General features: G+C 37.6%; 1 protein-coding gene across 1 annotated transcript in view; it reads right to left on the minus strand.

Annotated features, from left to right (window-relative positions):
- Positions 1-1,803: 1,803 nt before the first annotated feature.
- Dpp4 (dipeptidyl peptidase 4) overlaps positions 1,804-27,238 on the minus strand; it is an 81,795-nt gene continuing 56,360 nt past the window's right edge. Inside the window, exons 17-26 of the mRNA XM_046462249.2 lie at positions 26,261-26,308; positions 25,907-26,005; positions 23,594-23,663; positions 21,128-21,322; positions 18,713-18,767; positions 18,036-18,135; positions 14,944-15,008; positions 5,204-5,276; positions 4,867-4,940; positions 1,804-2,936 (exon numbers count right to left, since the gene is read on the minus strand). Of these exons, the coding sequence (XP_046318205.1) occupies positions 2,835-2,936; positions 4,867-4,940; positions 5,204-5,276; positions 14,944-15,008; positions 18,036-18,135; positions 18,713-18,767; positions 21,128-21,322; positions 23,594-23,663; positions 25,907-26,005; positions 26,261-26,308 (881 nt within the window). The 3' untranslated portion in view covers positions 1,804-2,834. The remainder of the gene's footprint in view (positions 2,937-4,866; positions 4,941-5,203; positions 5,277-14,943; positions 15,009-18,035; positions 18,136-18,712; positions 18,768-21,127; positions 21,323-23,593; positions 23,664-25,906; positions 26,006-26,260; positions 26,309-27,238) is intronic.

Consider the following 27,238-nt stretch of genomic DNA (forward strand, 5'->3'; position numbering starts at 1 on the left):
CCAAGTTTCCAATAAAAAATGTTCAAAAATAATTTAAAGTGATTTTCTGAAAGTTTTGATAGAAACTTTAAAAATGAGCCTGTATCTACAGATGAGACGTGAACTGTTTCTCCCTTCTTTTGGTGCATGCACCCCTGGACTCTGTTGCACTCTCACAGGCTGTTGGTGACAGAAGTCTTAGTCACTCACTAGTTTGCCGAGCCTGCAGTTGTCAACCGGAGACAAGTCTGCACATCTTTAGTGGTATGACTAGTTCTTGTTTCACATTTGTCCTCAGGTTAAGTGGGTCTAGTGAATCTATCAATTTCCTCATCTTCCTTTTCCAATAGGCAAATTTGAAACTCTTACTAAAATGTAAAACTTATCCTATGAAGGTCAAATAAAAACTTCTTTGAATTTATTCACATCATTAGCACTTGTATAGCCCCCTTTGCCTGAAAAATATGTGTTGTGATTTTTTTTTATTAACTCTGGGCTCAAGGAAAAAAATGTTCAACATGCTTAGAAATGAAGAGAACAATAAATTCATTTAATTTTGATACTTTACAAATATCACACAGTATTTGATTTAGATATTAATATAGTATCTGTCATTGTATAATATGTAATTTTCAATTAAGATAAAAGGAGAATTTCTAATAAATTTGATTTTATGAATTAATGTTGTCCAGGGTGTGAACATATCACTGGTCTTCCTTGATATAGAACTCTGCAAAGATTGTCCCAGCTGTTCATAATAATGGAGATATATTAAAAAATAGAATAATGACAAGAAACCCACAGAGTTGAATGTTGGTTTATGGTTCCAAGGGATGAGTGGGACTTAGGAGATAAGGTAAAGTGACTTGATAGCATGCTCTGAAAATATAGTTGAAGCTGGATTTCAGATCCTCTATTTCGTATGCATGACTCACCAATCTCATGTTGAATTGATAGGCTTTTTCCATTTTAGGTTTTTATGCTATAGCTCATTCTGAGATAACTTTATCTAACAAATTGGTCCGAAGCTGAGTTTAAATTCATAAAGTAATTTTTACTTTTTAAAATGAGGCTGTTTTGCAGATAATTGAAACAAAAAACAATGTTTTCTCAGTTATATAGACATTGCTAGATCAAATTCGGCATCTTAAATTGACACTTTCATTATTATAATTCTTTCAACCAAAAAACTGGTCAAATACTTAAGTGATAACTTGCTTCTTTTTTTTATTCACTTTTACTGAGCTGTCAGAACTAGTATGGTTATATTATTAATATTGTTTTTTTTAATGTGAGCCTCCTCATAGTTCCATAGAATGAAATTATAAATTATGTATTATATAAATGACCAATATGATTTTAAATTTATTTCTCAAAAGCTTTGTGTTTTGATAATAGATTTTTTTTTTGTACCAGGGATTGAACCCAGGGGTGCTGAACCACTGAGTCATATCCCCAGCCCTTTTTTGTTTTGAGACAGGGTCTCACTGAGTTGCTTAGGGCCTCAGTAAGTTGCTGAGGATGGCCTTGAACCTGCTATCCTCCTGCCTCAGCCTCCTGAGCTGCTGGGATTACAGGTATATGCCTCTATGCCCAGTGATAACAGAAATTTTGTATGTATTAAATTAAAATTGTATGAGATGCTTAATATAACACTTTACTATGTGTATACAGTTTTTTTTTTTTTTTTTAATAAAAGCTGAGCTCTTTCCACGTTTACATGCTAGTCCAGGATTGTTAACAAAATAAACATGAACCTTCTGGATAAATGTGTCCATATGCCACTGTGATCTAGATCTGATATAAAACACAACTCATAACCTCTGAAAAATGAAGGTACATTTATTAAATGACCAGGAGAAATTCCACAGCACATAGAATGGAAATAATAATAACACAAATGTTCTAGTTTATTTTCCATTCAAAAAAAATGAATCCGAGGAAATTAAGTTTTTTTTCAATTAAAATCCTCAAAGAGATGAAACAAGAAAAATTGATGCAAGAACTCCTTCATGTTAGAATTTGAAATACAAATATTTTCAACTTTTAACAGGGCAAGCTGATGTGTTCACATCTCAGATCCAAGCTGCCTCTTTTCACTAGGAAACATCAGTCCTTTTTTTTAAAAGCACATTTACAATGCTTTCCCATCACCCTTGCTGTGTTTTCCTAGCACCTATAGCCATAACTGGCACCTGGGGGCCTTACATTGCTGGCAGTTTCCCTTGCATTTCTTTGGAGTCTATTCAACTGCTGTGGTTTTACTTAGAAGTCAGTGCTTTGCATATATGATTTCCTGAGACTGTTTGAATAGTCTTTCTCAGAAACTGTGCCAGTCTGGCTGCGAACAGCTCTTCTCGGAGGGGAGCTGACAGTATCCTGTGGGGTTGGCGTGCTTGGACCTGGGTTTGTAGCCATGCTCTGCTAGCTCCTTTCCCTATACCCTCTACTCTTGTCCCTGCACTAGTGACATCATTGCCCACATCTTGTCATCCCTTTAAAAAAAAGAACAAGATTTGGACTAGCCAGAAAAAAATGAAAACGTTACCCAGGGGACCTATGCAAAGCTCTCATAAAAATAATTTATATTTGTTGTTTCAGCAGCTGACATGGAAATGATTTTAAGTGATAAATAAAACCAGAATGAATAATCCAAATTTCTGTAAGGTAATAATCTGTCATGAAGACAGAAGTCCTTACTTATGAACATAAGTATGAAATTTGGAAATAAAGGTAACCTTAATTTTCTTCATTTTAGTGCATTTTTAAAGATTATCATCTTAACATTGCAGTTTTGAGATAATGAGAACAAAATGTTTTTTAATGAACTATAAATGGTATGCTGTTTTGAGGTGCTAAGGTATAGAGAAGCACTGTTTTATGAAATGGCTCATGTGGGTATATATATGCTGGTGTGCTGTGCTGCTAGCAATTCCATGGTCTTCATCGGTGTACCACTAGAGAAAGAAAGAAAAAGGTCAGAATTAGGAAGTCATCCATTTAAAAAAAAAATCAAAAGAGCTCTCATGAACATACGTGGTAGAAAACAGGGTGTTTTGATGCCTGAAATAGTTTATAAACTGAATTATGATCACAAAAACTGTCTAATTTTTCTCCAGAGCTTTCCCAAGTCATGTTGTTCTGTCCTGCAGAAGTCTCTGATCCTCTTTAACAGGTGCTGAGAAAATCTACTGTGCATTTGGCTTAACTGAATAGTACTTTAAGCAAATATAAATTCTAATTAAAATATCCAAACCCACTTTCAAGTTTGACTCAAAGGACACTTAAATCACCCAATGCAGGCATATATACTCATTAAGACCACCTATTTTATTTGTTGTCAAGTGTCAGATTTTTCTATACTCTATCAAGATAAACTATATTAAACGAAAATTTAAAAGGCAACTTTCCTAATATATGTCACTAAGGAACTGGTAAAAATCTGTTTCAATATTAGAACTATATGTTTAACATAAATGAAGTCAAAAGTCAAAAGTAGGGGCTGGGGTTGTGACTCAGTGATAGAATACTTGCTTAGCATGTGTATGGCACTGGGTTCGATCCTCAGCACCACATAAAAATAAACAAATAAAACAAAGGTTCATCAACATCTAAAATAAATGAATGAATGAATGGATGAATGAATAAATAAATAAAATGGGTTATTTTCAAACACTTAGATATTACAATGGCCTTTAAAAAAATCTAACATTTATATAGAAGGAGTTTCTGACCTGAGCCACATTTTTAAAAATTTTTCTTTAAATGTTGATGAACCTTTATTTTATTCATTTATTTATATGTGGTGCTAAGGGTCGAACCCAGTGCTTCACACATGCTAGGCAAGCACTCTACCACTGAGCCACAACTCCAGCCCCTGAGGCAAAATTTATCACCTTATTAAATAATTGGGAAGTCATTGCCAGGCAAACATATATTTTGGAGATACAAGTTAACTCTCAAAAACTGCTGTAAGTATCATGAGTTTTGCTTTGAATAGTAGAAAAATAAAGCTCAACCTCTTAGGAGAATTTGGCCAAAAAGATGCCAGTTTTTCTCTGTATTCCTTAACTGTCCCATTCTTATATAGCAGGCACCATTCAAACTGAGCACAGAGAAAATCATGTATATTAGAAGAGAGAGAAAGAAGTCCTTTTTTTTTCAATAGATGAGAAAGCTGCATTTTACCTAAATTATTTTATGCAATTAAATTATTGCATTTTACCCAAATTATTTAGCATAGGTATGTATGTATATGTATGTATGTATGCATATGTATTTCTTCTTAATTTGAAAATCTCTAATGCAGAAAATGAATTTGACTAAATACCTAGAAACATCCTCTGTACAGGCGACAACAGCTCTAGCCATTTCTGACTTTGTAAAACAAGCCTCATTGTTTATTGTCTGTGGTTGTTCAACAAAAGATAACATAGCAATCACAAAATCTGAAGCATGCTGATTATTAACATCCTACTGTTGTTACAAAGGCTAGTAATACATACTAGACAGAAATGGATTTTCATATTTGAGCTGAGCTATTATCATGCTGGTTTCACTTTAGAATTACTCTGCCACACATTTACTGAGTAAGTGATTACTTTTGAATCAAAACAGGGAGAGACTGAACAATCACAGGAACAGGAGAGCAGTGTTTTGACACTCCCAGGATATGCAATATTGTGCTTCTCAACCCCACACTCTCTAATACCACTGAACATCACTCTATGTATGACTCAGGCATATCACTTCTCTGACTTTACATTGGAAAAATAAAAACTCTTTTCTGTCCCTGACTCCTGGGATGTCTTTGGGAAGAGGTATCCTCCAAAGAGAAAACTAGATCCCACCAGCCACTTTGCTCCCCTTGAACAAAGTTTTCTGTACCATTGCCTGGAAGTCCACTCCAGCATCCACTAGGGCTTTGGAGATCTGCGCTGACTGCTGAAAGTGAACGTTATCTGCAAGAAGAGAAAGGAAACATCAAGTAGCTAATAGCTTCTCCAGTTTCTGATACCAAAGGGTGGGAAAGACACAGAAGAAAGGGACTGTTTAAAGTTCTAGGACTCAGCATCCCATTTAGCCCAAGACAAGTGAGTTGTGGAAAGCAACACTGTTTTATTGAAGTAAATGTAACAGTCTTGCCCCTCATGCTTTTGTTTTGTCAGTAGTGAAATTGCAAACCTGTCTGTGATACTAAAAAGTCTAATTAACTGAAACTCACCATCTGCTGTTCCATGAATAAGGAGGTACTCAACTTGTTTAAAATTTTCAGCTCTGCTCATGACTGTTGAATTCTGGAATTGGGAAAAAGAATGTCATTATTCAAAAAAGGATCTGCCATAAACTGATTTTTCACTTAAGTTTACAAAATAAAATGTTTTCAGCTGGGGCCCCCTTTGATACAAAATATAGCAAACCGATATTCAAGCAAATGCTGTCTTCATGCATGGCAGAATGCACAGCATGCCCTGTGCCTGGGAGACAGGACTGGAAAGGGAGGATGCTACATCTTCCCTGCACATGCAGGAAGAGGGCACCTGCCACCCAGGCTGCATGCAAAACCCCTTGAGTCCCAGATCGCAGATTGGCTGTGTCCTATGCATTAGCACAGGGCAGAGCCTCATATTAGCAATGTATGTTCCATGGGCTTCTGCTGTAGTTCAGCCAAAAAGTGTATTACCATGGCAACCATGTGTCACATGGTGCCATACATGCTACATTTCAAAGAGCCTGTACATAGCATTTGCAACTAAACATACTCTGCAATATGTCATGTGAACTTTGGTCCACATTGCTAGGTTCTGAATGAAAAGCAAACATTACCTCTTTCGGAACAGATGTTTAAAACCTAGACAAATGTACCATATGGGAGGGGAAAAGGGTGAAAAAGATCAAGAATGGCCTTGGAAAATCAGTGGGTTGTTGTTGTCTGCTTCATTCTTTGTAATGCAGGAAATGCTGCTATTAGTTCAAGTCATATCTAAGTCAGCTAGGGAAATAGGACCAAAAAAAAAAAAAAAAAATGGAAGATCAGCTTTTTGAAGATGGCTTCATGACTTGTGTCAGTTAGGGCTTCTAGAATGAAGAGGTTTTTGATGAAAAACTCTTTGGAGGTAGAGAACTGGCCATCTGGTTCTATTCTGGGGCTATTTACAAAGTGGAGATGAAGATTAAAATAGCAGACAGAGGTAGGGAGGGGGGAGCCAGAGTCCACTTTGGTTGTCCTGTGATGGGATGGATAAGGAAAGAGAGAGAGAGAGTTTAAAATCAGCCAGCAAGTCTTGCAGCACTTTGGTGATACTTTATAAGAACCAAAGTTTATATTTTTGTAGCTAATACCAGCTTAATATTATTGACTGGAGTCCTGGTAGTCAAGCAGGAAGGGGATGGGGGTGAAGTCAGAGTGTTTGTATTCTAGTCTCAGCTTCAAATCAGAGAGGTGTGCAACTGCATTTTGAGCCTTGATTTCTGTAAAATGGAAATAAGAATAACTCCTCTTACTCCCTCATGGAAATAAGGAATCAAGAGGCATAGTAAAAGATTTTTTTTTTTTTTTAGGTTAAATTGCTGATGCTAATGTGAGAATCGTGTGACACAGTGTTTCTGGTAAAAGACATTCTGTCTACAACTTTCAGGCAGAGTTACCCAAACTGTGTCAAGATCATCCTGTCCTGGTTAGCTCAGAACAAATGCCCTTACACTTCTGTGCAGGCTAGTCCCCACTCATCCTGAACATATTCCATTTCTGACCCAAATTGAGAATGTATTCACAAACTTCTAGAACAAACACCTGGAACTAATTAAAAGGTACACCTTAAATTTACCTTACTTCTAAGAAACTTTTCACTTGGTGAGATGTCCCATATAAATCTGTCCATGTATAAATCCATCCATCCACTTATCCATCATTTGTTCATTCATTTATCCACTCATTCTTTCATCTAGTCAATCAATATTTACTTGTATTCCACTAAACTATAAAATCTGCAATTGAAGGAATTTCTCTATATTACTAATTACTTTATTCCTTTCATCTAACTAGTACTAAATATTTATCAATTAAATAATTAAACAAAATTAATATGAACTTTTCCACTTTGTTTTGCAGTCAGTGGGAACAGCCAATTTGGGCAGAGTAAATTATTCTCATTTTTAAATTCAGTGAGATAGCCATTAGTAATAATAGGTATTGTCCATTGAGGAATTACTCTGTGCCTGTCACTGTGCTAAGCTTTACAAAGGAGTTAGAAAGCACTGTTATATTGAATCCTCACAATACCTGTGTGAAACAGATTCCTATCAACCCTGTTTTTATAGGTGGAGACACTGAAATTCAAAAGGTAAGTAACTTGCATCAGGATACATATATGGGAACTGTCAGAACTGGACAAAGTCTGATAGCAAAACCCCCTTTACTTTCTGTGTTGCACTTCATCACTTCTAAAATTCCAAGCTGCTTATGATTTATCTCCCAGCAAAGGAACAGTGTGAAATAAAATGTTATTTAACTGTCCTGGAACTTGAAGTACATAATAATAGTGGATACCCTGGCTCATGAAACACCATGCCTTCTTACATTGAAATAATTGGAAGAGAGTCTGGTCTACACAGCTGAGATTTGGGAGGCAAATTTTCTGACTATGAAGGTGATATATAACCTAATGTAGCAATAAAACTGAGCAATTTTTTTGCCCTTCCAAGAGGAAATGGTCAAAATAAACCTCCCTAAGAGACACTGTAGCACACCTTTCAAAGCTGAAAATAGAGGGGCTGAGTCCTGCATCTTAGCAGTGAACATTAGTATGTGGAGTTGCTAGACCAGGTGTCCTTTTCGTGTCCTCTGCAGTGATCTTTTCTGCTAGTCACGCTCTCAGCCCATGCAGACTTCTTCCCACCTTCTTTCTCCCCAAGTTAAATCTAGCTGTTGCTCACAGAAGATAGTCAACCTCAACACTGAGACATGACCCAGATATACACTGTGTCACCTCACCTCACCTCCAGCAGCCTCACGGGCTTGCCTTGCTTGGCAGCATGAACAGCAAAAGCTGCTCCTACAACCTCCCTGTGCCATGAAACTGAGAAATGTCATTGAAACACAGAGTAATAGTTAGGAGACATATAAATACGCAGGACACTTAGCAAGGAATGTGATAACTACTGGAGTTTGGACCAAAACAGTTTCTGGCTGCCTTTTTTTTTTTTCTTAAATGGAGTGAATACAGGCTGAAAGAAGACAATTTTTATAAACAAGTAAAACCCTGAGCCTAAGATAAATGTTGTGATGTACACACTGTAGCTGTGATGAACTAGACATGGTGAGAAATGCAACATACTGAGAAAAAGACGAAAACTGTGATAAAAGTGTCATGATGCAAATTGTTTTACATTAACAATATTACACTACAAAGAAAGAAAGACAAATACTTTAATGCAGCAGGAGAAAAATAAAACAAAAGCTTCCCCTGCAACTGCAAGATAAGTGTGCCATTTCAAATGCACATTTCCCCTGCTCACTGGGAGAGGCCTCCAGAGGGACCTTTGAGAGGCAGATAGGCAGCAGGGAGGTGCACACACACAAGCTTTCAGGCTGCAGAGAATATTTTTTCCCCCCACAAAAATGCAGCTATGTTACTTTGACTCTGGAACCACTGATCGATCCTTCCCTATTGGACTGTATATTCTGGCTTCTCAGTTAAGACTCCACTGTCCATTGTATGGCACACTTTAAGCTGTGAAGGTAACACACAAAGCCCGTGAAAGAATCGGATGTGTTCGTTTAGGTATGATTAATGATCATGAAAAATTAATGGTGCTATTTTAACCCACCCAAGTAGGATGATCCCCCTTTGCCTATCCATGGAAACAAAAATAAAAAAGGAAATGGATGACTAAGTTAGAAGCCGAATAGTCTATCACCAACTACTAAAAAGGAAGCTCAGAGTGATAAATGGGCAAGGATGCAATGGTGGTGCAGTTGGCGCTCTCCTGAGGCTAGAAACTTCCGGAGAGCCCCGCTGCCAGCAACAGTCTGGCAAAGAGAAGTGGGAAGGATTGGTCCAGTGGCAGTGCCGATTCCACAGCATCTCTGTGAGGAGCTTTTCCTTCAATCCCCCAGAAGAACCATCTGTAGCTGCTTGTTGGATCATGCTGGTTCCTCAGTTACCTTCCAACAAATAAATCTTTGTATTTTTGAAATAAAAGAAAGAGCTGATGAAAGTAGGAAAGCACCGCGAGAAATAGAAGGTCTAACAAGTTGTGAGCTGCTCCTTGTGCCATCTAGACCCGTGAGGACACATGGCTTCCCGAGGACAGGAATGGTAGCAGCTGCCACGCTTTGAAAGCTGCTTCATGGCAGGCATGGGGGTCTCAGGTAATCATTTTCAAAGCCCTGTGAGGTAGGTCTAATAATTCCCTTTATCCAGATGAAGAAACTCAGGTGCAGAGACCTCCTCAGGTTCACACTGTGGGTAAGTTGAGGAAACAGAAGTTGGGTACAGATCTTTCTAACTCCAAAGTCCACATCCCTGATATTCATATTCTATTGTCATTTCACATCATGGCCAAAAAGCTCATTGCCATTCCTAGGCTCTTGTCACTGGGTTTAATGAACAACAACCCTCCAGTTCAGGAAGATATTACCTTGGATTTACTGGTTTGCTCTATGAATTCTTCTAACTTGCAATCAATGCCCCATAAATAATATTAAATGATACCATTTGGGAAGCATCATTAATGCCACAGCAGAGACCACAGAAAACATTTACGAAAAAGTGAATTCAACCCACTATATCAGATGTTTTACTTGTTTACATCTATCAAACAACTGCACCCATGAGATGCCAAGGAAAGAGCTCCCATCAACCCCAGACAGGGGGCTCTACCTCAGGCCTCACAAGCAACACTGGCTTCTTTAAAGATCACACAGCAGTCAACATTTTATCAGCACTCCACAAACAAGTTAAGGTTTGGCTTAAATCTGAAGGTCTCTCTCCCTTTGGCATATTCTGGGATAATAGAACAAATGTCAAATCAGTACAAGATGGCATATTTACAAAATTGCACCCTGTTTTGCATAACCTAACGATGCAGCAGTTCTTAAGGATTGAACATTTCAAATCTGCTAGCAGAAGACTGCCAAATCTATGACTGTTTCATACACTTGCCAAAAGCCTATCAAATTTTGAGCAAAATGCAAAATAAATCTCCTCTACAAGTTAAATCAGTCCCTTCTGTGTGTTCCAGGCTGCCCTCTTCTCTTGGCAACAAGGCTCAGGACTTGGGCCCCATTTCTCTTGCCCTTGATCTTGCACTTCTCTCTCAGAGTACTCGCAAACCCATTTCCTCCCTGGTTTTATGTCCTGCATTTTTGGTCACCATTTGGCCTGCTCTTCCCTCAGCCCTTCTTCTGTGTCCCTGGAAAACCACTCCACTTCTTACTCACCTGTCTACTTCCTTGCTCGGCCTCTCCCCTCTGCAGAATCTGTTGAGAGCCTCTCTCTGCCCTCTTCCATCTTTTTCTACTGGATTCAGATGGTGCCATCTCCCTTTTCTAATCCTCTGTATCTATATGTTACTTAACATTTTTTTGTGCCTTAGTTTCTGTACCAGTAAAATGGAGATAATTAGAATACTTAAAGGATTTAGGGGAGAGTTGAACCTGATTATCCACATAAAGAGCATAGAATAGTGTCTGGCCATAGAAGCACTTTATAAATGAATTAAAAGAATGAATGAAGTGATTGGAACCGGATGCCCTCTGTTGGAGAGGAGGTAAAATGAAACCATAACTTCTTGGTTACTCCCCTGTCCCTCCCTACATGCTCCTGACATACAGAATTATATATGAAATTCCTGGGCCTCCACAGTCACAATTGTGTTTTTCACATACGTTGGCTACTTTGTCATATTCAAGCTCATGTTTTATTACCTACTTTTATTTCATCTCCCCTAAGTCTTGGCTTTTCTTTACCTACAAGGGATAAACTGAACCCTAAATGGGTGAATGTTAATATCTTTTGCAGGTTTGGCTAATGACTGTGATGATTGGCCATCTAAGACAGCACTCACCAGTGCTACTCAGGAGCTCACTCATAGAGGTGGCTGAGCCCGCTGTTTGGTAGTGAGTTGCCTCCCTTGAATCCTTTGCTAGGATCTGTCACACTTTCTGTCTGTTTTGGACTGAGACTGATCGCACAAACATGTCCACAGATCTACACTACTCATTAGTTCAGATTTGTCACTCTTCTGCTTTGGCTGACAATTTAGAGCCTCTGGGACCAGCTCCTTGGAGCTTTAGGGAGATGAAGTTCTTTCTTCTTTGAGCTCTTTGTATCCTTTAAAAGGGATCCCAAAGAGTCTTATAGACTCTCTGCTATGCCACTGCATTGGATCTAAGCCTTAGTCCTGGAGTCCCCTATCTATATTTCAGCTTTGAAAGAATGGGAAAGGGTTCTCCCTGTGGTTGAACTAAGCCCCAGTTGAATGCTTAGCAGTTGAAGTGCAGGGCAGCCTCCAATGGGTGCTGGCTCACAGCATCACACAGCTTCTCTGCCTGCTGCATTCAGCTGTGTGAAGGGTTCCTCAGAATTCCTTTTCCTCAACAGTAAATAGGACCTTTATTTCACAAGACATGTTCCTCTCATCGATGTAGGTTTCTCTACATTCTTCCAAATCTAGGTCATTAATGACCTCATCATGAATCTTTTCCTAATTTGAGTTTTATTAAAGACTGCATTCTCCTTCAAAGGTTCTAATTCTGGCTGCTGTATTGATTGGTTTTTAACCCAGAACATGGATGAAGATCAAGGCCTTGCTGATTGCACCCTTTGGACATGTCTAATCATCAATATACTGAAGAGAGTCACTGCTCCAGACTAAAGGGGTCTCCTTTTCAAAACATTTCCTTCTGACCTGAAGAAATGCACAGGGTGGCAAAAGCCTCTAAGAAATTGTCCTCTTTGTCTTTTCAGGGAGGGAGGGAGGGAGGGAGCAGGGAGAGAGAGAGAGAGAGAGAGAGAGAGAGAGAGAGAGATAGAGAGAGAGAGAGAGAGAAGCAACCTGGGAAAGAAAAGTAAAAGATGGGGTCCAGAGGGGCAGCTGGGGCCTTGGAGGAAAATAGAATCTCTGAATGTATTCTTGCCAGAGACAAAAGCACAGGCTCATTTAAAAAACAAAGGAGGGCAGCTTTATTCTAAAGCCTGCTGTGCACCAAAAATAGGAACTTAGATTCAGTTCCTCCACATAGATTCAGTTCTCCACATTCGGAGGAAGCAACTTACCACAGTGGAGACAATTCCGCTAATGCATTTGCCTCACTTTCTCCTGCCCACCTTAACTATCACCCTCCCAGATAATTCCTCTGAGTAACACATTGGGAACCTTTAGCTCCCTGGTACTGGCAGTTTTAATGTGTCCATTGCCAGCAATAAATTTCGTGCCAAGAAAACCCGACTCCTGGCGTGGAAGGATTAAACAGTCCTCGGGTGCCATCTGTGCAGTGAAGTGTAAGAGTGACTTTGTGCACCCAGTGTGCGTGTGTTGCCATTGGCAGTAGGAAGTGACTTCTATTTACATGACTACCTCATGCAGTGAACACCTAAGGGGAGAGATGAAAATGGCCACCACCATGGGGGGTAGGTGGGGGGAAGAGGGGGGTTGGAATGGGAAAGAGAGCCTATAGAAAATACTGGAAAAAAATACAGATTGAAACGGCAGATGAAAACTAATTACCCTATATAATTATATAGGGAGTCTGGTTAAGAGAAAATACACTGCAGGCCTGATGTGCTTTGAGGAAGGAAGGCAGGTGCCACGGAGGTACCTCCTTAGATGTCAGGGTTTAGACTTGACCCTGGGCTTCAGGGTTCAATGTCCCCTAAGAATGTGGTTCATCAAAATAAACTTTTGACTTCTCATTCTAGAGTCTGGGGGCAAGATCTAGGAAGTAACCTCTAATGTTTCAGAAGCTTTTAGTACTTTGGGATAATCAAGTTTAAGTCTTCTGGCAATCAAACTTAAGTATTCAGAATGGGCCATTTACAAAAAAAAAAAAAAAAAAAGTCAAGCTATAAAATGAGAGAAGTGATGGGAAATGAAACCTACATCACAATGTTTCCCTTCAAGTTTTTATGGTGAATCAGAAAAGGTTTGGGGCTTTGTACTTTATACAGGGGAATCCAAAGAATAGCATGTTGAGGAAAACCTTGAATAACCTTGCTACAGAGGGGGAAGATCCTGTACAAAATAAGGATTAAGTCAAGAGAGAATCAAGTGGGGATTAAAAGATATACAAGAAAACAACCCAGGGTTCAAAAGCAGATGCTTCTCCACTGTTCCCTAACAGATGGAGATGGAGAGCGAATGACAGATCAGACATAAGGGGCAGAGGGCACTGTCACAAAATGGAAAGCTACAGAAATGGAGCAGTGAGCCTCCATATAAACCAGATCACTGTAATCAGGGGGCTGACCACCTGGCCAAAGAGCGGGGACTGGATGTAGTTGTGCACACAGGAAAGGGTCACTGACTGACGTGGAAAGACAAGCTAAGGGGAAACAAGCTGGGTTTCTGATATAAAAGGAGCGAGGTCACATGACAGCTGCAAGGCGGTTATGAAAAGAAAGGGTGTCTGTGTGGAGGAGAAAGAGTGGGAAGAAATTGAGTGTCAAGTATCAGATGGGAGCACTGACAGAAATGGGGAAAACCTGGTTATGGGACTGCCTTGTAGGGAAAGATGATTTGTGTGCCTCACTTTTCTATCTTGACTGACAAATACAGATGAAAACATCTGCAGGCACGAACCCCAAACACACTTCCACCCACCCGATGGACAGACTTGCTTATTAAGTAGAAAGTAACAGGTACAACTAGTTTGTCTATACTTTTAAAGACTTTGAGTTAATATTATTACATTTTGATCAGATGGTTTCAGAATACACAGTAATAATGATGCCGCCTTACAAAAAATGGACAAATAGTGTTCCAAGCAATGTTTCAATACCTTGAGAGTCATGCATTGAATCATGACACAGATGAGCAGAAATGATCTCCTCAGATTGTTGTCTTTCTTTCTAATTCACTATCTCAGGAAGCCTTTTGAACATTCTTTGGAGAATGGGAGCATTAGAGATAATTTACCTTGTCATCTGTAAGTTTTAGTTTCTTTTTTATTTTCCTTTTTTTGTTTTTTACCAAGGAAAGTGACACATCGAATCAGAAAAATTTTGGAAAGATCCAAATGCTGGAAGCATACCTAATAGCTCATACTTCAGGTGGCATCAAGGTGGCACCAAAGAGAACACTCCGGCTTTGCTGGCATTGTCTCTGTTAGCAATGATAGCCAGTGATTGCTGCTGCCAGACCGTATTTCAAATGCTATGGCTCATCTGCAGGGAAACCTGCCCACTGGCTCTGCCTTTAAGCAATCAGCCTATTGGATGCTCTTCAGTAATTTATGGTCAGGGTTTTCCAGGGTATTGCCCAACTGTATCAACCCCTCATTTGCTTTACTCAAATCTTGTGTTTTAAAAAAAGTGTACATAACTGGCTCTGAGTAAGAAAATTATAGGCTTGTAGATATGTCTTAATTATGATAATACTATGAGAAATTTTAATATTTAGCTAAAGGTTTAAAGAGTTTTACGATCTCTAAAGGAATATGTTGAAATTGATATGTTTTCTAAACTGAAATTTTTATAATTAAAGTAATTATCTGGTGTTGCTTTGTATTTCTAAATGAATGCATATTGTGACCTATATAGCATACGATAAAGACTGTAATTATGCAGAATATAGTAGAGGAAGCTATTGGATTATCTCTAAACCACCTGTGTTATTTCTTTTTAACAAGAATTTTGTTGGAAATTTTAAAAAAAATTATATTTTTCCAGAATAGATACACTTAAACAGTTCTTAATCCACTTATAAATAGGTTATAAAATGTGCATAGCTCACATCTCTTACCCTGTAACGGTCAAGGTTGTCTTCTGGGGTTGGGAGGCCCATGTAACGTTCTGTGTACACTGAGTCTGTGAGTGAAAGGAAAAAAACAACTAATTCCTACAGTAATAACTTTTCTTCCCGTTTATTGGGTTAGTTTGTTTTCCTATATCGTAACTCAAGTACTGAGATATATGTGTTTATGTGTGTGTATATATATAGTTTCCCTCAGAATTAATCCCTCCAGATTTGGCTTGTTATGTAGCCAGAGACACTAATTCCCAGAAAGCTCACCTAGATTCAGCCCTCTTCAGATTCATCCCTAACCCACTCACAGTCCTCTGATGGAGGCAGAGAGAAAGCAAACTAAATGATATTTACTTCAATCGATAACTCACATGCAGAAAGTCAATGTGAAGTAAGACTTGCTCGAAGAGTCACCTTCGGTTTTTTGGTTGTGAGACAAATCCTTTTGGAATACCCTAACAATGATCAATTACTAGTTGGTTGCTTAAATCATATATATGTTTTGACAGGTTGGTATTCACTATAATGAATAGAAAGTGTTCAGCTATCAGTCCCATATTGGCTTAGCTGCTCTATCACAATGCAAGTTAAACATTTGGTTTTTCTAATTTTGTGGAGAGGTCTCAATTTCGTGTGATAACACTTGAGTATTATGAAACAGATTACATTAATATCTGTCTGCTCGAATGACATAAGCTCTTTTATCTATAAACATGGTGAAAAACAGGTTGCATAATTGGTTTGGTGATTTTTGATAATTAAACATATTTCCTGCCCAATTAAAAAAATAAAATCATACATTATATGTATTTGCCCTAAGATATCAGTGAGAATTTTTTTTTCTTTTTTTTTTTTTTTTTTTGTGTGTGTGGCCAAATTCCAGTATGACCTTAGAAGTCTGACATAACTGTTTGGAAAGCTGCCTCCTTAAGTGACCAGATTACAGTAAATAAGTATAAGCATGATCTATTGCCATTGTGCTATGTAGGTTAATGGCTTAAAGGTCCTCTAACTGCACAAGTATATAAATATTGATTCTGTTAATTCTTTAAATTAAATCATCAAAATTTAACATGCTAATCTTTTTTGAATGGTTGACATTGTAGATTAAAAACTACACTGCAGAATATTAGTTGTTCTACATGTATTCTTGCCATTTCTGTTAAAATAAAAAAATTTTCCTTATATTTTTAGAAATGAGTAAAACGTTTTATTATTTTGTTTAAAATGAATACAGACTATATGTAATTTTATTCATTTAGAGGACACTCATGTAAAATTATAATTTTTTTTTTTGTACTGGGGATTGAACCCAGGGGCATTTAACCACTGAGCCACATCCCCAGCCCTTTTTCATATTTTATTTAGAGACTAGGTCTTGCTGAGTTGCTTAGGGCCTTGCTAAGTTGTTGAGGCTGGCTTTGGATTCATGATCCTCCTGCCTCAGCCTCCTGAGCTGCTGGGTTTACAGGTTAAGCACCACCATGCTCAGCTGTAAAATTACAGTATTTAAAAAGCCATTTTAAAATATAAGATCTTCATAAAATATCTTTATAAACTCTAACATTTAAATATTAATAACTTAGGTTGTGTGTTTGATAAGGGTTTATTGGGCTTTAAGAGCAAAACAATTTTTTCCCAAACAGTGGCAGACTTCATTTCTGCTTGTCTTAGAACACAATACCCCTTTATTATTTATGCTGACCAGGTTTATATTTGTGGGAAGGCCTAAAATTTAAAATAACATTTAAAATTTATGCGTAACTTTTAGAAATATGCCTTGAAATACCACTTACGTATTCCTTTTATCCAATCTTTAAATAAACTTGTTCAAATTTGCACACATATAAAAACTATTGAGTTCCTCTCTATTAGGCTGGTCCATATACACTTAATGAAGTTGTTTGTTATCATTAATACATAATTATATCATTAATACATAATACATTTTTTAAAATTTTTTCTTCTTTTTTTAAAATTTTTTTATTAGTTGCTCAAAACATTACAATGATCTTGACATATCATACATTTGATTCAAATGGGGTACATAGTCTTATTTTTCCACGTGTACAGATTGCAGGATCACATTGGTTATACAGCCACGTTTATTAATACAGCCATACTAGTGTCTGTTGTAATACATTTTAAACTCAACAGACTGTTTCTATTTTTTTATTGACCACCAGAGGTCTCCAAAAACAAGCCATCTAACATAACCAATCTCAAGGAGAAAAGTGTTGTATGAAAACAATTCCATTGTGTGCAGATCAAATAGTAACTATGCCCTCCAACTCTTTTAACAGAAAGATGCATTTTGTCCATTGACTTCCATTGACTGAGTGAGACTTTGAAAAAGGGTTTTCCACAGGTCTGATGGTACTATCATATATCACAATGTGAAATAGTTAACAAGCATATTTATTATCAGTGATTCTATTCTTACACTACATAAATGGCTTGAGATGGGGACAAAGAGATCCAGGAAAATACTACATCTCCCCACTTCTGAGGAAGATCTAGTCTTTCATTGTCCATTATCATCTTACAGATTACCATGCCCTCTAGAATAATATTCTCTCATCGATGAAGATAATAGTCTACAATATCTTTCTCCTACTAAGTGATAGTGGGGGAAAAACCCTGGAAATTCTTGTGTCCTATTCTTCTTCTATCTAAAGCCTAGCTTTTATTTGACTTTTACCCAAAGGGAAAGAGACACACACTTTCATTATTCTGCTAATATGGGAAGTCCCAAAATAAAATAAGAAGTTAAAGAAAGGTTTATTTGAGAAATGTAGCAATGAGGCTGTTTTGCAATTTGGAAAACAGAATTTGTAGATAAGAAACTAATTGGGTAGATAATACATAATATCACTCAAGCTTACATAAGAGCAGAATAAATGAGATCATCTTATTATAGTTATCCATGAAGAACCTCTAAGATGAATCAGGCTATTATTTGTGGCAGAAGCACTGAAACTCAAATTATTTGCTGTATAGAGTGAAACTCTAAAAGGAATGATTTTGTTACGAAAAAATTAAGCAATTTAACAATTGCTGTTTCTTTGTATCTGACAGTAATTACATACCATAGTACTCCCACCGAGACACAGGTGCCACAGCTATTCCACACTTGAACACGCCACTTCCCGATCCCAGGACCATCGAGGTTACGTACCCTCCATATGACTAAAGAATGGAAACAGTTATTTTTATGGAGGTAAAGGAATAAGGACATATGGTAAGCGAGTCGCAGTTTCCACATTTCTCACATCTTTATATACTGTGCCTCTTTAGAGAAGGAAAGCATGGTATAGGAGGCTTAAATTGGCCTTAATTGGGCAGTATCTAAAGTCTACACTTTCAGAGCCCCGGTGCCTTTTCTTGGTAAGTGTAAGGGGGAAAGCATGGGACATTTGCTGATGCTGGTAATTGGGTAGTGCCAATTAAAGAAAAAGAAAGAAATAAAAACAATAAACACAACTGACTCATGAGAAGAAGTCTCCCTTCTTCCCTCTCTCACTCCCTCCTCCTCTCTTCATTTTTTTCCCTCCCTTCCTCTCTTTTCATCTCCCTCCCTCAACACAGTAGCTGAAGGTGCAAGCCTAGCTCAGGAGAGACTCTAGAGGATTACTGTCAAGAGATACAAGACTTGATAGACACGATTTTCATCTCCAAATATTTGCATACAAAAGATAAATGAACCTGCTCTGGGTTATATCCACTAAGGAATGCACACCACTTCACCCACCCAACAACTACTCACCCAGCCCCAAATTGCAATTCGCTGGCTGTCCACAAATCCCATATTTGAAAATTGTCTGAAACACAAGAAGTCTATGCATCAATTTTATACCATGTATATAGAAAACAAAGATAACTACGCAAATGTGAGACCAGCCATTTGTTATCTCTTTCAGTCTATTTGAAACTAAGATGGATCATTGCCAGCAATCAAAAACCACCTGAGACAAATGCCTGCCATGCTAACTTAAGACCCAGATGAACACAGCTTGCTTTCATTGGAGTGGAGTCCATAAAAATTGTGTGTGTGTGTGTGTGCGTGTGCGTGCGTGTGTGTGCGTGTGTGTGTATGATTCACAGAAAACAAATCTTGGCAGTTTTTTTCACAGCTTTATATAAAAATTTGCAGCCCAGATGCACTTTTCTTTACATAATTGAATTTAAATTTCTCCAGATGTTTTTCAGTTTGAGAGCATCTGCCCCTACAATGGGGAAAGACAAGGGCATGAAGAACATCTGGGTATGGCTTAGAAATATATCTGGGCCCCCACCTGAGAACTTAAACACCATTGTCTAATAACTTTCTTCTTATGCAGGGTGTTGATTAGTTAGCTCAGCACCATTAAAAAGAAAGCAATTTTTCCTTGGTGGATTAAGATGTCTTTTTGCCACTAAACTGTGTTCAGCGTTGGAATCCAAGTAAAGAAATGAGAAATATGTTTTTTGCCTCTATTCCTCAATCCTAGCCTTACATCAAAAGGCACTTTTTAAATTAAAAAATCTAGCAAATGGAACATTTGGGGCTTTTGCATGTGGCTTTGGGAGCTCTTTTGTTTTCAGTTGATGATACATATCCTAGGCTCTGAGTTATGCAACATTAGGGAACATAAAAATAGTTTTCAACTCATTTTCTGTATGTCAAACTCTCTAAACTTGAAGAACTCAGACATGCAGATGTGTTCACTGAATCATGAGTGTGCAGCTTGATAAAGCTTTCTAAGGGACCATGCCCTTGAAATCATGGCCTGTGCATGGCCACAGCCTCCAGATCATTTCCCTCCTTCCAAAAGGACAAAAAGAAATGTTACCCTTTTGTTGGTGAACTTGTACCTGGTTTTGGACGTCACATAAATCGGATTATACAGGATGTACACTCGTGTCTGGCTTTGCTGTCATTTAACAGTGTATTTGTGAGATTCATCTATGTTACTCTAGTTGTGATTAATTGCTGAAATAGTGTTCCATTGTATACTGCATCTCATTTTTTTCAAACTTGAGTTGCATACTATGGAAACTCAATTCTGTAATTCTGCAATATTAGGGTTTTTGTAGGTCAGATTTGAGAGGCCCTTTATATGCCCTCTCACATATAAAGTACATGTGGATTGATACAAATTTATTTTTAAAATGTCAATGCCTCACTCATGAAAATATTTATTGTATTTTATTTAGTTAGTTATTTGTTTACCATTTTCTCTTTTTTTCTTTGTTACTTTTCTTAAAGGCATTTTTTCCCTATCCCTTTAATCATTCAAGGATCTTTCTGCATATCCTGATCCATGATTTCACAACATTATCTCAAATTCCACCACTTATCAGACTTCCCCAGATATCCACGCAGTTGGTTATAGAAACTCAAAGATTATATTTCCCATTTACTAGTTGAATGTAATTGAATAAAAGAGTTGGAATAAAACTGGGTTCAAATCTTTTCACCTTGACAAGTTACCTAATCTAAGAGCCTCCACTTCTTCACCTGAAATTTGGGTAAGAACTCCCACCTCCTAGGACAGTTATGCAGCTTCAGTTACAAAAGCTGTGGGTAAATCGCTGCCCACATCACGTGCAGATCATGGGGTACTCATCATTCATGGTTAAAATCTCTCGTAAGCTGGATCACATCAATTCATAACCCCATAAGAGGCCAAAAATGAGATGTGATTCCTACTTAAGGAAGCCTTCATATTTGTGACCCTGATGGGTATGCTTTATACTTATCTCAAAACAGAAGAGTCACTTTCATCCAGACTCTGGAAGATACTCCAAGGACTTCATAGTTGTGACCCCCTACAATGTCAAAGCACACTGACCTCCTCTTTATCCTTGACTCTTAAGGGATAGGCTTGCTCAGGTACATTTATCCCTCAGTGTGTTTGATGAATTTCAAATCTCCATTCTTAGAAGGTAGTAGCACATATGCCAACTCCTTTCTAGCATCACTTACAAAGAGATATTTAGGAAATATTTTTTTTTTGCCTTCGTATAAATCTATAATGACATACCTTGTTCTTTTCCCAAGCATAATGTCTTTACCACAAGGATAAAAGACTACAAATTTATCCCAGCACATTTTAAATTTTTACACTTTACAACTTCAAAATATAAATCGAGGGGGAAGAAGTCAGAAGTCCTTTGAATTGATCTCCTAGTCACTCACCTGGCTGCTTCAATTTGATCATCAACTTCAAATGTTCCCAGTCTTCTGTTGATTGCATGCATGATCTTATCTCCTTGGTAACCACTTCCCCTGCCGTCAAAGCTAGCTACTATGATGTTTTCTGTACTGGCAAGGTAAGTGGCCCAGTTGAGTCGGAAGACAGCATCTGCTTTTTGGCTGCAGGGGCCTGCGTAGCTGTGAAAAGACCCAAAATTCAATAAAGAGTCTCAAAGTCAAAAGTCCCCAGATCAAATCAAAAGCTTGTGTTTGTCTTCCCTGTAGAGGAGATGCATGTATCTTTCCCCATTGTGAACCTGAAATCATGCCAGCCACTGGTGTATCCAGAATGGTTCCTCTAAAACTTGACAACATGTCTGGAATGCCTGTGTACTTCCTTCAAAGATGCCATTAGTTTTATCTTTGAAGATTGTTATCAAACCCAGATTTCAGAAGTCAACAATTTTAAAGTATTACACAATAATTTCTCTAATAGTGGCGATAGGGAAATTTTGTTATGAAAACCTAACAATGATGACAATAAATGCAGCTTTGACTATATTTTTCCATCTCAGCTTAAAGTACTTGAAGCATTTATTTATTTCCTAGGTTGCAACTTCCGTGAGGACTCTGTACACCCTATGCTTTGGAATTCCCTATGTACCCAGCAGAGTTTCTCACTCTAGGGTTTTGCACATCACTGTGGAATGAATCAAGGTAGGCACAAATGCTATTACCTAAAAGTCCAAAGGAGAAAGAAATACAAACTTGTATTGGAAAATAGGTTATGTTATTTGGCATTTTTTCTAGTAACAAGTTTAACTCCCTCATATTTGCAACATTCACAGACTATAGTCTACCCCACTCACAGCTGGGTGGACAGTCTCTATTGAACACTTTTGCTGCTGTTTGTTAATTAAGAGGCAGTACCTATAGAACATTGTATCTCCTTTACATGTCATCACCGCATGGTCCCCAGTCCTTTTTAATTTTTAATTTTTTTTTTTTTTTTTTGAGACAGAGTCTCATTAAGTTGCTGAGGCTGACTTTGAACTTGCAATCCTCCTGCCTCAGCCTCCCAAGCTGCTGGGATAACAGGCACATGCTACCATACCCAGCCATTTTTAGTAACATGTGAAATGCCTTGGTCCTGTCAATGATGCTAAATTTGGTAGATTAAGAGTTTGCCTCTTACCCAAACTCCCAATGGTTGCCTTGAGTCTTTTAAGACTTGAAGAGTTATCTACCCCTGAGATTAGACCAAATTATTAAACAACAACAAAAAGACCTTAAAAAAGAGAAGGAGGAGAGTAACTGACCAAAAACGGGTGCTAACTTGACCTTTTTGTTTTATTCTTAACCTTTCTTAATTATTTACAGGCATGTCAAAGAAGAGAGAGAAACATCACTATTATATTTTAAAGGATGCTTTTCAGAATTGTAAATATAGCCTAATATAAATCAATGTCACAGATGAATTTGAATTCATTAAACCAAAATTAAGCTTAAGAAAGTCAAATAGCACATCAGAAATTTAAAATACCCATCTTTCCTTTTGTGTGTGTGCTTTATGTTCAGTTTTATAAAACTGTGAATAGAGAAACACAAAGCTATGTCTGATATTAATATCTGTGCTTTTTTTTCTAGTGACAACAGAAATTTTTTTCCCTTGAGTTTCGTTTTCTCCTCCATATGATAGACCAACAGAACTCACCACATCCGTTTGTTGTATGAATAAAGTAAGTCACAGAAAGCACCTGGCTCACAGCAGGCCCCAGCACTTTTGTTTTTTATAAAGGAAATAATACATGCTATGATGGGAAGACTGTGGCATTAAGGGTGAGACCAGGGCACTTTTAAAGTGTATACCTAGCAGTTAATAAAAACATTTTACAATATTGTCATATTCAGAACTCACAAACATGATTCCAGAACTTTCTCTAAGACTTGAAGACTTTAGGATCATAATGAACACTCTGCTACGTCATTCCTCCTCTTTACAAAATAAAAAATTATAAAAAGGAACAGACAATGCCTGGCAGTGAAATTTCAGGAACTAAAAGAGAAAGCTCAAGTCTTAAAAGAGTCAAAGGCGACCAATGGGAGTTGTTTGGGTAAGTCTGGGACATCTGTTAATACCATCTCTTGCTTGTTCAAATGTATAGAGCTAAGGACAAGCATGGGAACTTGAGAATTCCTGTGGAACTCCCCTGGATTTTTGGAAGCAAATCATAAGAAAAAAATATATGCTATTATAATAGAAGAAAAGTGTCTGTCTTGCCTATTAAGAAGAGAGTAGAAAATACAAGGTTGGAGTCTGTGGATGCAAAATGAAGGTGAAAACAGTAATCAGTGATTTGGGGAGAAAGAAAGATTGCATTTGGCTCTGTGTTTCAGTAATCTGTACTGGGCAAAGGGAAAAAAAAAAGCGACATTTAAGACTAAATTGCTCTCTCCTCTTGAACTTACACTTCTAATAGCAGAGGGTATTTCTTGGATTTATCAAAATGAGGAGGCAAGATCATCTGATACCAAAATTCTAAAAAGAAAAAAAAATCAATTAGTGAGATAAGAACAATTATTAGTGCAAGATTTCTTTCCTTATCTCTGTCAGTGATGTCATGTCTAGAGTTTAACAATTTGCTAAATTAGAATAGAAAAAAGAAAACGAGCTGCTTGGATTCAGCATGTTTTTAAGATATAAAAACACTGTCAGGTTAAAATACTCGTTAATATTAAGACAATAAAGTTGTCTTTAAAGTATCTATCGAATACATTGGTGCCTTGTAAAATAAAAGTGCATCTTAGAATTTCTAATGTTTTGTTTTTATGATTCTGTTCTTTGGCATCTGATCTACTTATCTAGTTTGTTTATGGCTTATGTTCTAAGTTTTCCTCCAAAATGTTTTCCTCTTCTTGAATTTCCTTGAAGCTGTTTAGGATTTGTAGTTGGCCCCAACTCTATTTTAAAATTCTGATTTAATAACATTTTTATAATTCCTATTGCCATCCCAGACCGCAGAGCTGCGTTCCCATTTTCAGCTCCGTATTTCACAGAATGAAATCGGGCTTATGTGGAGCAAACTGTTGAGTACATTCTGTATGATCTCCCACGGATCTGTTTGATTCCCTGTGCTTGATTTAATGTCAGTTTGATAAGATTTGTCCTTAAATAATGAATTGGTTTCCTTTGCTTTCAAATGAAAGATGAGTTTTTCTAACAAATCTAAAAGATTAAGCGTTTTTCCAGATTTTAATGACTATTTATAGCTTTGGGAGATTTAAATTGTGGGCCAAAAATGAAAAATTCCTGATCTCTAGAGCTCTTTCCTACATTTATTTTCCTTTTTGTCTTATTGCTTTGATTTTGATTGATTTTATTTTGGTTAAGGACAAAAGAAAGATTTAGGAATAAAATATACAAGTAGATTAATCTTCAATTCTTATTTTGCTGAATATGTTTGTTTTCTAATTTAATATGTTTATAAGAACAAAATTTGAAGTTAATTTATAATATAATTTCAATGAAATATCAAATTATTGGCTGCCCATGATGTTTATATTTGATTGAGGCTCTGTGAGTCAGCACTCACTCATTAGAAGATGCTGAGACACAAAGGTTCCACCTTTGTGCAGAGAGATGGTCCTTTCTTTGAGGGGAGGGTATCTTTCTAATCTTAAAGCTCCACCTTCCCTGCTCGCTTCTCTTGAATGCCCCCTTTAGCCCTCTTTTCCTATCAGACCCTCTTTTGTCTGAAAGCTCTACCCTGCAATCCCTATCAGTTTTCCCTTTCATGTGGCTTCCCTGATCCTAAACCCTTCAGGTATCCCCACTGTTTACCAACTGGAATAGAATGTCACATCCAGTACTCAACGCTTCTGCACCAGGCCTTGTCAGCATTGAGAAGCTCTAAGTTTATGACTTAGAGGTTTGAAAACACCGTCATCACTTAGGAGCTTACTCTAAATGCTAGAACCTGGACAGTCAACCTGACTCGCAGGGCCAGAATGTAAATGTTAACGAGCTCCCAGGTGACTCACAAGCATGTTTTATTTGAGCACCCCTATCCTAAGATATTCTTCAGAAGTACCTACACTCTCAAGGGCCTGTCTTGTCCTTAAAATGAAATGAGTTGAATATTTCCTATTATATGCAAAATTTATAAAAAGCATCCAGGCTAAATGAACCCAGATGGATTCTTCCCTTCCCTATAAGTTGTTAGCCCTTAGTGGAGAAATGAAAACTAACCAACAAACACAATTTCCTACTCAAAGAAACCTACTGTTCTCAGTGAATGGGATCCAGGATTAGTCGACCAAGCCCAGTCATATGACAACTATGAGAGGGGAGGAGGTATAGAAAAAATAAAGATTTCTCTCTTGAGACTGAATTTCAGCCCTTTATAGAGAGCCCCAATTTGAAACTATAATCATCTCAGATATTTTCCAATTATTGGTTTAAAGGAGAAACATATTAAGATGACATTAATTAAATGTATAGCTACCCGTAGAATAGTTACTAGCAGGATAAAACTGAATTAATAGTAGTGCATTTTCTCCAAACATCTTTCCTCTTGACAAAATATATTTTATATAAGGTGCTGTTATTTTTTTACGATGAAAAAATTCAAAAGTAGTAGATCTGTGTCAGAACATTTTTTGGAAAAATAAACTTCTAAATTATATTTATATGATATAAAAGATATATTTTCAGATTATCACAGTAGTCATATTTACTGGTGTTTCCATGAAAAGTATTATTCCAAGAGAAATTTAACTTACTTGTTTCATTCAAAATAATAAAGTCCAGCTTCTTTGAAGGCATTTGGACATCCTGCAGCATTTTATCCAAAGCTGAATTATCTTCCAGGACTCTTAGTACTGAGTAAATAAATGAAGCAACAGAAATTCATTGCAAGGTGAAGAATTTAGATTATGCAATAATGACCAATGCAATACTCAGCAAACACAAAATGCGCGGATTGAACTGTACATACTTTGGGTCATAAACCTTTTGCTCAGGTTGTTGTGAAGATACTTTAAAGCCAAGGGAAAACACACAATGCTAAGGACATGTTAGTCCTCTTCACATGCACTTTCCTACAAGCAAATGAAGGGTGAGGTATGAGAAATTACCTTGATCATTTGTACTTCTATGCAGAGTATAGAGAGGCAGACCAGGGCCTGTTAACACAATCAGGGAAAAATATGTTTTAGATGAGAATAGCATACATGACTTTTTTTTTTTTTAAGAGAGAGAGAGAGAGAGAGAATTTTTTAATATTTATTTTTTAGTTGTCGGTGGACACAACATTTTTATTTTTATTTTTATGTGGCGCTGAGGATGGAACCCAGTGCTCCGCACATGCCAGGCGAGTGCGTTACCACTTGAGCCACATCCCCAGCCCCATACATAACTTTTTAAATCTCTCTTTTATTACCATTTACCTTTGATAGAAGACATAATAAATATCATAGTGGATAAGAAACTTAATAAATGGTGGTAGTTGATCCTTAAAATAACTGCAATTGGATACAAGGTGTATTACTGCAAAGGAACAGGGCTCAGTAGAATGAGGTGGGAATGAACCTCTGCCCTGCTGGGCTTGAGTATGTTACCACCTCTGTGCTGCATTTCCTTGTCACTGAGCTGAAATGGGAGCTGCCATCCTCCCCACTCTGAAACTCTGAAACCTTGCTGATCTTAGCAGCTCCAGACCCTGCACTCTTTGGGCAGCAGGCTAGCCGAGCTCTGGAGCCAGCCGCACCTGAAGGAGGGTGGGTCCCCCATCATGCCCACTCCTGAGGAGTCCCGGAGCCAGGAAGCACATCTGCAGTGCCTGACTTGGATAAGCGATTTCCTTCTGGCATGGAAAAGTGTTTTTCTCACAAGCCCATATCTTCACTATTTATCCCAACTGTGGTAGTTGCAGAGTGGAAGGTAATGTATAGAAAAGCTATTTTGTGAGCTAGTTAATTCTGATGCATTTGGATGATAATATTAATTTTCATACTTGATTGAAACCACAGTGAAGACACTATCCAGACCTGGGTTTGAATACTGGCTGAGTTGCCCTGTGCCTCCTAAGTCACATAGACAACAGAATGTATGCT

This window comes from Marmota monax, unplaced genomic scaffold, assembly GCF_021218885.2.
Source record: "Marmota monax isolate L192 unplaced genomic scaffold, Marmota_monax_Labrador192_F-V1.1 WCK01_AAM20220418_F8-fsc00129, whole genome shotgun sequence".
In the NCBI taxonomy this organism is placed as follows: Eukaryota; Metazoa; Chordata; class Mammalia; order Rodentia; family Sciuridae; genus Marmota; species Marmota monax.